Source organism: Corvus cornix, chromosome 1, assembly GCF_000738735.6.
Source record: "Corvus cornix cornix isolate S_Up_H32 chromosome 1, ASM73873v5, whole genome shotgun sequence".
Classification (NCBI taxonomy): Eukaryota; Metazoa; Chordata; class Aves; order Passeriformes; family Corvidae; genus Corvus; species Corvus cornix.
Window position 1 is genome coordinate 49,203,350 of NC_046332.1, and position 11,117 is coordinate 49,214,466.

At 40.0% G+C, this 11,117-nt stretch overlaps 1 protein-coding gene across 7 annotated transcripts in view; it reads right to left on the bottom strand.

Annotated features, from left to right (window-relative positions):
• The window catches only part of N4BP2L2 (NEDD4 binding protein 2 like 2), a 41,738-nt gene extending 34,161 nt beyond the window's left edge, over positions 1–7,577 (bottom strand). For 4 of the 7 annotated variants that reach the window (XM_019286373.3, XM_010400309.4, XM_010400312.4 and 1 more), the window contains exons 1-3: positions 7,323–7,489; positions 6,174–6,258; positions 3,560–4,998 (exon numbers count right to left, since the gene is read on the bottom strand). In XM_019286373.3, coding sequence (XP_019141918.3) covers positions 3,560–4,998; positions 6,174–6,176 — 1,442 coding nt within the window. In that variant the 5' untranslated portion in view covers positions 6,177–6,258; positions 7,323–7,489. The other 3 variants (XM_010400310.4, XM_010400311.4, XM_019286372.3) reach the window with 3 other exon arrangements.
• Between the last annotated feature and the right edge of the window lie 3,540 nt (positions 7,578–11,117).

Sequence of the window (11,117 nt, forward strand, 5' to 3'; positions counted from 1 at the left end):
CGAGACGCAGAAGGAACTGAAGGAATCAGCTTAGAATTTAGAAGCAGATAAGGAGCTAGTAAGCACAAACCAAAAGCCATGAATGGATATGAACAGGAAAACCAAACTGGAAATGGATGGTTAAGAAACAGGATTTTGTATGGCCTCAGGGGCTAGGATTGTCTAAGTCAGGCGGACACAGGAAATAAATCCATGAGATGAGGGGAGCTCCTTAAACCCAGAAATGGCTGGTGTTATGCTCATATTTAAGGCAAGTAAAGACAAAGACCCAAAGAACTAATGGCTGCTCAACCTCACCTAAGCTCTGTTCTGGAAACAATGGAGTGCATCCTCTTGGAATCTATTTCCAAACATGTTAAAGAAATGAAGGTACCCAGGAAGAGTCAATGTGGGTTTTGCAAAAGACAAATCATTCTTTACTAACCAGAATGCACTGTCTGGTGTAACAAGCGCCTTTGTCAATGAGGACTGAGTGATGACTGCAGCATACTCAGAAACTATCAAAACTTCCAACATCATCTCCCAGCCAGTAGCAAGCAGAGAACAGCAAAGGATATAGTGGGACCAATATTTTTCAGTATCTTCATCATCAACTTGGATGATGAGGCAGAGAGCTTGCAGGTGACACCAAATCAGCAGTGAGGCTCAACACTGAGCTGAACAGTGAGGCTTCTATCCAAAAGGCCACAGAGAAACCCGAGAACTGGGCTAAGCAAAACACCACGAAGCTCAACAAGGAAAGACTAAGTTCTGCAACTGATGAAACCTAAGCATCAGCACAGGTGGGAAAGTGAGTGGTTGAGCAGCTCTGTTGAAAAGAGTCGGAGGATTACAGTGGACATCAAATGAGATGAGTGAACGGTGTACTCTCATCAAAGGCAGGGCACACCACAACCTGGGCTTTAGTATAGGTTTACTTTAGTGCGTATTTAGTATATTTTTAGTTTAGTGTGGCCAGCAGATCATCAGAGAAGGTCTGCCTGACTCTTGTGTGGTCAATACTGAAATATTGTGTGCAGTGTGGGACTTCCCAGTTCAAAAGACATGCTGAAAAACATGGAAGGGCTGAACAGATGGCTACCAAGATGGCTATGGGCATACAACCTCCAAGGAGAGGTTAACAGCAGCTGGGCTTGCTTAGTCTGGCAGTGGAGACAGTAAAAGATCTGATGTCAGCCTATTACAGTGAATACGCCCATCCCTTACCGGAAGGGAAGCTGCAAGGAAGATGAGCCAGATTCTACCATGCAACAGCACACATTATTACAGGGGACATGCAAATTGGGGCTTGGGAACTTCAGTTTGGAGATTAGGAAGAACTTCCTTGCGTAGGTGGGCTGTACTGCACTAGAAAAGTTTGGTGACACCACAGAATCTGTGGGGTTTTTAAGATCAGGCCTGACAAAGACATACCTGACCTGATCCAGTGACAGTGACTAACCTCCTCCATACCTCCATGCAGAACAATGGACTAGTTCACATCCACTAGTCTCTTCCAAAAAACGTGCCCGTAATTCCAACTGCTTAGTAAACAAACTTCAGTGGAAGATTCAAGACAGACACAAGTCAAGTTTGCGAGTGGGAAGAAAAGCATCTGTACTTACAAACCCTTACTCGGTGCAAACCACAAATAGAAATTTGGAATTCCAAGGTCTCACTACTGGCTCTGTTGTCATTTCCTACTGGGAAACCCACTTGCAAGATACACCTCATTCCCCTCTAGTGCTGATCCACACAGATGATGTCAGTTCTCTGCTTTTCCTTCACAGTTATTTTACTGACACAAACAGTAGAGGTTTGTCTGCAGGTGCCAAAGATGCCACACCTGCAAAGACACCTGTAGGTATTAATATGACCTCAGATGTAACATCATTGCTGTCTAATCTACACTGCAGAATTCTATGATGCTACATAGAAAAACATGTTTCAAACATGTTTATTAAGATTTAACTAATAATACAAGTATTTTCCTCATAGACACCCATTAATTCTGGGATGCTTTTTCCCAAAGATATCCAAGACCCTGAGACGATTTCATGGGGCTACACAACTGCAACCAAGCATTAAATATATGAAACTGCACGTAATTGAATATGCTGAAAAACAAGTACCATGCAGTTCAAATTCTGCACCCACTTTTGGTAACTATTCTTGACCTTGATCTCATAGTGCCCAGTTTCCCATCTGCTAACTAAGATTAGTAACTGATCTCATAAATGAGAGGAAAAAAAGCACAAATGGGTGTTCTTAAAAACCTGAAGATATTTAGACTTTTTCAGACAATATTAGTCATATATTTGGAGAAAGACTCAAAAACAATTTAGCACATCAAACATGAAAAACAAATATATTTGGTATCTTCACATTAAGTATTATCCAGTCCCTGAACTGAATGAGGCAGCATTTTTTCCACAGGCTTATTTTTCCAATTTTTTATGTTGCTTTCACATATTAAAGGAATTACTGCAGTAATACCACATGGGGACATGAAGCTTCAAAAATGCAGGCTTGCAAAATACAGCAATCAGTAACAATAAAATACTATAGCAAAAATCACTCAAACATGTAAGAAAAATACCTATTAGAAATTTCTAGCTATGATAAGGAGATCACTGTCTCCTAAATATCAGGGAAAACTCCACAAATGGGATGTTACTCCTTTATATAAAAAACAAGAACATGGTGACTGTATCTATTTCACAGACTCCTTGCACCCAACAGATGACAACTACAGAAGACATCCCACCTGTGATGTAGTTTCTGGATGAAACTCAATCAGTTAAGTACTGACTGAGTAACTTCTTTTTTTTATATACACAAGAGAAACTTATTTTCACTTAATACAGGTAGTGTCTGTGCTCTGTCAACATTTTGTGCTTTTTGAACTAGGCCAAAAACACCAAGTGAAAATCCAAGTTGGAGATGGTATCTTCTTTTAACCCTGTCAGACTTCAGCAAGTGTATTTTGAAGAAAAAATAATACTTTCCTTGTGTGCTTTTCACAAATAAAGAAAAGCAGTTGACAGACCATACTATGAAAAAAGGGAATGAGACAATGCTCAGTTTCATCAATACACACTGAAAACAAGTATTTTCAGAGTAGCAGCGTTCTTCTAATGGCCTTTGAAAATTTTTGCATGGGCATGAAAATGTACTTATGGTTCAGTCAAATTGACATTGATAGATTTGATGGGATTTTTTTTAAATTAGGGAATTTAAGAATTAAAAAAAAAAAAAGCAGCAGACCATCACATACTAGTACACTTGAAAATTTCAGAATAAAAGATGACGCAATTTAATGGATGCTCAACATATTAAATTTAACACAGAGGAGCTCCTGTTCATCAAAACTCTGAAGGAGACAAAACCCCCAAGTAAATATTTTTAGTATTTACTGTCACTTGCACTCACTAAGTACAAGTGACAGCAAATATTAAACTACTGCATTTTAATAACCTAATTCACGAACTAAAAAGTTTCCTAAGTGCTTACAGATATATTCAAATTCTTAAAAAGTTTTTATTTGAATAAACTTCTCAAGCTTTAAGTCTTTACTCACCGAGAAAGTGTTGATTTTCCTGAACCTGGTAGGCCTCTTAAGATTAAAAGCAATTTCCGTGAACAACTGAATCTTTCTTCCGATAACTGCAATGAAGAAAAGCTGTGCATTCCTTCTCTACTGTCAGCTTTTGAACCCTTCCAACATTCTTCTCTGGTTTCACAGAAACCATTACTTTGGAGTCCATTCTGATCATTACTTCCATTCCTGAAGACCTGAGTAGAATGGATGTCCATATGACCAGAATAGTCGGTATTTTGATCAAGCAATGGACCACGACTGTTGATATCAGTATTTTCATGGTAACAATGAAAATTTTCATAAGAAAGCCCCCCATTCTGAGAAGAGAGAGTATTTTGGATTTGTGGTAGGGAATTAAGTATCTGAAAATGGGATTGATGGTTGAATCTAGGAGGAAGAGATCCCTGAGGTTTTCTGAAAGATGCACTAGTCTGCCAAGCAGGTCTGAATTCAGGCACTGAGCAGTTCCAAGCATCAACTTGGCCATTAAAAGTATTTTCAGTTTTCCAGCCACCTGTCTCCACAACTGACTGCTGCTCTTTGCTTGTTTTCTGACTGTTCTGTTCCCCCGAAAAACACTGTCCATTCTCGTAAAATGGCTGCGGACTGCCCAACAATACAGGTTGAGAATTCTCTTCTGAGCTTTGACTACAGCTAAATGGAGAGTGCTGTTCCTGAGAAATTTCAGTTTCTTTTTCCTGAAGATTAGCATCTGAATTTTCATTTTCCAGCTGGTGAATTTCTTTATAGAACTGGTCCAGTTCATCATCTATTTCTGGTACAGCAGCAGAAACAGCCTGCATCTTCTTTGCCTCCTTTCTTTTAGATCTGTTTTCATATAATTCATTCTCATCTCCTTCATTGTTCCTACATCCACAACAATTGCCAGATTTGTCCTTTTTGTTACTTTTAGCAGGCTTGTAAATCGGTCCTATGAAATCTTTGCTTGTAAAAAAGTCTTCATCTGATTCATTTCTATTTACTGAGAATAATGTACTGCTTTTCTCAATATTATCTTCACCAGCATTATTTGTAATAAAAGGGCCTTTTTCTTCTTCAGCTTTAGAGTCATTTATTGACGCAAACGGAGGATTTACATTCTGCACAGTTTCTAAATCAACTGGCTTACAAAGTACTGGATTATTTTCAGGGAGAACTTCATTCAAGGATCCCAAGACACCAGTAAGTATTTCCTCTTGGTTCTGCATTTCATGCTGCCCTTGTTTATCTAAGGCACACAAAGGTATACAACCATTTGACTTTTTCTCAACATCCACCTTCTCCTGAGTACCTTTGTTATCAACATCAGGGAGTTTCTCACAAGCCCCTTCTGTTGACTTCATTCTTTTAGAAGATGGCTCAATTCTGATTTCATCCTGATGATCCAAGAGCCTTACTGTATTTTCAGCAAGAAGCATCTTAGAAACAAAAAAGAATACGTTATCAGCATGCACATTTTTTAAATAAAGTATAAAAAAAGCTGAAGTTATTCAGGCCTATGACATCACACCCTCCATGGCCACAACTAGAATGTACTCACCCAGAAGAAAAACAGGCATCACCTACCACAAGTATGGTTCAAACAAGACTGCTACATTATTTATTGCTCATCTTCAGTAAAGAACTAAATTAGTGCTGTATCAGTCCAGCAGCCACATTTTATGATATGCATTAAAAAATTTACAAATCATGCTTTTAAAAAGTGACTATTTGAAAATTTAATTACATCAACGATCTCTGACCTATGTTACGACTGTTCTCTGCTACCTGTGTTATTCTGCCAAGTGTTTGAAACCACTTTTAAAGATAAGCATGTGCTAATTTCCAATGCACCAAACTGATGCCTGAAATCATGAGCAACACACTACTAATATGAGCAACAAAAATGCAAATACTTCAACCCTGAAGATTGTTTTCTGTGACATGAACCAAACTCAGCTAACTCATTTAACACCAGTCAAACAGGTGCTGGGTGACATTCGTAATTTAGGACTAGTCAAGTAAGACTTAAAATCAAAGCTGCAATCTGTTATTATGGTTCTGGTTTTGGAACTACTAAAGACTTCTGGACTTTTGTGTTAGGGACCAAGATCACTTGCTTACATGTCTTCTAAAATTAAACACATAAAAAAAAAAAAAAAGAAAAGAAAAAAAATCCCTGTCCCAAATAGATTGCATTCTAAGAATTAAACCAGTAAGTTCCAGAAAGGTTCAGACGTGAGCAAAGACAAAGCAAGATGGCACTAACCACTGTGACATGCCATTATCCATCTATTAGTCTGGATTTCTTGGATTTTGAAGTCTACACAGTACACAATAAAGAGCAAATTCTTCCCCTCCAAGAAAATGCAGTTTCAAACAAGAAAGAACATGTTTCTCTTACTGGAAGGTTTATTCTACTGTTTTCTGAAACATTTCAACTTTCTAGGAGTAATTAACAAAACATCACATGCTCTTCATCCTGGATGAGAAAATAATTTTTTTCTTTATCTGAAAAGGACCTGTAGGTAGTGTTATGGGAAGATTTGTAAGTAACCATTATCCCGTCATGTTTACTTGCAAAACTGACAAGAAAAGGCACTTTCTCACCTACCATCCAAAGGAAGAGAAACCTGCCATTCTCAACCTCAAAATGTCTAAACGAAGGAGATTTTACTGTCCGCACTTGACTTTAGTACCTGGAAGAAAGCACTATTGTCAGAAGGCAAAGAAACATGGCCATGCAACTCTCTCTCTTCCTCAGAATTGGTACAATGTTCTCTCCTCCTCCCCCCAAGATATATGTGGTTTGTGCATACCTCCATCTTCTTAGTTCTTCATTTTTGGACATTAGAAAGCAAGTATGACATTACTACCAATTATTGAGTCTATCCCCACCTACAAAAAAAAATGCTACTCTGCCTCCACTCAAAAACAGTATTGGGGGAAAAAAATTACTTTATTAGCTTTTATATCCTCATCTTCTTCTGGGATGGTGTTTAAGCAGACCCCATTTCCTGATGTGGAATTAAAAGAGCAAACATGTGAACACTTGCTGCATGACAAGATCCCATGACAAGGATGCTGCTCCATAACTGTCTCACATACGAACATCCTTTCTTGCTAATCTCTAACAGACTTTCCCTCGCTAACCTTGGAGAGGGTAAAGCTACATGCAAAACCATATCCACCTGCATCCTTGGGGAGGAGAGAGCAAGTATGCTCAAGGAAACTGCAGTCTTTCTGACATTCGCACCTCTTGAATGGGACAAGCTCGGGTCTATATAATTTCTGTAAATAACTGGTTGTAAGCATTGAACCTGAGCCAGCACATGGGATGCCAAACTTATTTACCACTTTACCTGACCTGTGAAACATCCAGAAGGTTCAATCAACTAACTAACTTAAGGCCTTGAACTCGGCCTGTACAATACCTTTCCCAAATGGAAAAATAAGGCCTATATGGCAGAACCTACAGACAGGGGAACTGACTGGCTTCCCTTGCACTGTGGGTAGGGCGGTCACAAGGCGCATAGCCCAGCGCTCCCCACACGGCGCCAGGACCCACCTGGAGCCGCGGGAAGAAGGCTCTGCTCCCACCCCGGGCCCGCAGCAGCGTGTCCGAGGTGAAGGCACAGCCGCCGACCCCATGCCTCGGGGAGGTGTGTCAGCCGCCCCCTCCCTCCCTTCCCCACGGTGCAAAGCCCAGTCCTCTCCCACACACATAAACATTTTCCTCAGCCCGCCGCCCACGCCACAGAACCTCAGCAGCCGCCGGCTCCTGCACGCTGACACCGCCATCCCCACGCTGCCTCTTCCCCGCCCGTGGTGGCACAGGTCCGTGGCAGCAGCGGTGATGGCGGAGGAGAAGCGGCTTCCCTTCGCGGCCCGACCGAGCAGCAGCCGCCGCAGCCACACGGGGGGAAGGACACGAACCTCAAGACAGCGGCTCCCGGCCGCGGGAGGGGCAGCACAGCCAACCCCTCGCTCCCAAAATGGCGCCGCCTCCCTGTGCCCTATCACCTCGCGCGTGGCACCGGGAGGGGCGGAGCTTCCCGCACGCGCCGCGCGCCCTGCCCGATGGGAAGTGCCCGGGGCCGGAGCCGGCAGTGGGGTTTGGGCTGTTTTACTCTCCTTCGGCGGTTGTCTTCTCACCGTGTCGGGAGGTTTGCGTTAGGTGGCGTTCTGGTTTTTGTGGGGGAACAACAACGAAGTTCCGGTGAGGTTTGTCCCTAGGATAAAAGCTGCCCAAGTTTCTTAGACGTGTGTTGCACTTCACATGGATTTGCAACCTTCCGTCCTGCATGGATAAAGTAAAAATTTAATATGACGTGGCTACTTTTTTTTTTTTCGAATCTTGTAATGCTGTGCAAGGCAAACCACATTTTTCCTAAAAGAGCCCCCCGTCTTCTAACAGTAATTCCCCAAATTTCATTACTGCACACAAGAGCTCCAGTAAGCGATGTGCCCATTCTAAATACCTGCAACGTTTATTCTTTCACATCACCCAAATGTATTATGAAGGTTTTTAAGTATGTGGTTTATAAAGTCACTGAAATTAGTTTATTTGCTATAAATGGTAAAAAGAAAACTGGTCAAATCCACTGGCCGGGCATTCCTTCCTGCTACCTCTGCAACCAAAGCATAATCTCCTTTCCTGTGCCAGGTGATGGCCTTGTGTTGTTGAAAGGTATGGATGTGTCTTTTTTAATCTAGATCAGAAGTGAGCTGTTAAAGTGAATCCCAGTTTGCCATGCTTTGTTAAGATTAGTGCTCTTCCAATTTAAAAGCCACTGAGATGTGTGTTGTGGGAATGCCGCAATTGTAGCAACAAATATTTTCCCATATTGATTTCTTTTTATAATGGTGCTGCGCTAGTTAAGAAGACATTGCCAGCATTGCAGCCAGAGCTGGGAAACGTGTGGGCAGCTTCCAAGGAATAAAGGTAGCACAACTGTGTCACTGCATTTCAGAGTGGAAAAAATTGGGTGAATTCTCCTGGTAGATGGGAAAAGTCCTGTATTTAGACATGGCCTGGCTATAGCTTTGGGACATGCATTTTGTACCATTTTGTGGAATCCACTGTCAAAGAGACAAATTCTAAAGCTGTTTTGAAGTAAATAAAAATTCAGAAGGAACTGGTCATTGCTGTTGTAAGGAGTTCTTTCAGGGAGGGAAATAGAAAAGATAAGGAACTGACCTTTGATACCAAGAAAAATGTAGTGACACAGGATATAGAAAGGAGAACATAATTGAAAGTTGTTGGAATACTTCTAACACGAGTATTTTGCAAATAAAAGGGGCTATATTGCTTTATTCTTGTAGCCTTTTCCATGAGATTTTCTAAAGATAATGAGGCTAGTGCTTAATTTTAATCTTAGAAAATATTTTACAACTGAGACTCTCAACTTATTGGACAATTCTTTTCTAATAGTAATATTTAATCCTAAGGAAACAAACTATTTTCCATCTGAAATAGTAATTATGTGCTCCCCTACACAAGCTAAGTCATCAAACACCCAAGTTAACCATTTAGAGAGAGTAAATGTGCTGCACGTGGACATTTTGAAGGTAATGTCTGGAGATCAGAGCTCTCAAGCGCTTCATGTTGTGTATGTAGTAATTGTCTCAGATGTATTTAATTTGGGGAGTTCTCCCATTACTTGTATCTAATTAAATAAGCCACATGTTATGACTGGCAGTACCCTAATGTCATTTTTTCAACCTCATTGAGTATAATAAATTACACTTTCCCTGATGATCTTGTTACAGCTGCTACAGCTCCTATGTGGGGATTAGGTATCACATGGGAAGTCTCTTGCTTGAGCCAGACCTACAAATAATTCCCCCATATTCCTTGTCTTGCACTAGATGATAAAAGAAGTTCCATTAGAAACATTGTCAGGAAAAGCTGATAGGGTAGGAAAAAGCAGTGTCCAAGAGATGGAACACTGCTACAGTGAAAAAATTTACAAAGAAGCATTAACAGATCATGGTTTTTGCTTTGTTTTCAGGGGACTCTGAATTTTATAATTTCATTTTTACATATGTTTATAAAGTTACTCAGAATGCTACCGTGTACTGCTACTATGTGTCACCCAGACCTCTCTTCCTGTAACATGCATCAGTGATTATGGTGGAAGTGTCTCACAGAGGTAAAAATCTAAGAGTGAGGTAATGTTTTTGCACAGGTAACAAGTTACGAAATATTATCTATTCCTGTGTTACTAGCCATTTATTATATCACCTTCACCTTCATATTAGTTGATGAAATGGTGGCTTTAACTGATCTAAGAGAAGAGTGAAAGGGAAATTTTCCACCTTATGTATCAGATTTTCATTCAGTTTTCCAAGAGTCCTGTAAGTTTAAGTTGATTTGAACCTTACAGATCACATCAATTTATACGCATACAGGAAGTGAGTAATGTTCTTTGAAAAAAAATTAGTTCGGATGTTATGTAACTTGAGTGTTTGAACTTGCAAATGGAGCATTTTCTCAGAGTAGTTTTTGCATTTGATTTCCTAAGTTAAAAAGGGAAGATGGCAACTGACCACTTTGGAGGATCATCCTGATTCCTTTACGGTTCACTGGTATAGTTGATGCTTTAGATGGAACGCAGAGACCTCTGATACTTGTACCAAACTAAGTAGTTGCACTAACACACTGCTTTCTTCTGCATGGGCCCAATTTCAGGTTCTGTAGGAAAAAAAAAACTTTAAGGTGCAATTTCAAATTATAACTAAACCACACCAAAATGAAATTACTGCCAGAGAAAGTGCTTCTGCTACTCTTTCCTGTCCATGGTGATGACTAATTGCTGTCCTGCCTCCTCTCAGCTGGTGGCTTTTCTTCTTGTTTGTGAACTGGGTATTTTTAATAAAAACATCATACTATTCTTTTGTGTATGGAAAGGTTTCCATTAAATTTGCTTCCAGAAACATTTTAGATAAAACTTTCCAAAATAATTCAGCATAAAGAAGGTAGCTGGCATGAAAAATATTTACACAAAAATTTAAATATTGTTAGTGCAACAATAAATTCCTGTGATATGGCTTTTAATAGAAAAGATCAGGCAATTTAAGATAGACAGAATGATGAGACTCCATCTGTTATTAAAAGGGGAGTGGGGGGAGTGAAATTATCCAATGGGCACTACTTGAGATTGGCTTTTACATTTAAGGGTTAGTGTGGAATGATAGCTCAATCATTTAGATCTTGTGTTCTCATTATCAGACTTGACATAGCAGAGTGCTCTTCTTCTCATAACATTGTTCTTCTAATAACACTTAAATATAGTGTATATTTGAGTTCAAGAGAATTAGTTACAGGCTTAGATTTAATTGTGCCTCTTTCTAAAGGGCCTTGGGTCATAGTTTGTCTTGTCACTCTACTAGATCTTGTTTGGAAAAGTGAGGCTTCAAGATGATTTAAGAAATACTGTTGCATAATTCTTTGAATTTAAATCGAACTATCTCTAGGGAGAAATTCTGGTGAACTTTAAGAGGACTGGTTTACTCAACAAACCGGGAATGTTGCTTGCCAAATTGTTTTTCTGAA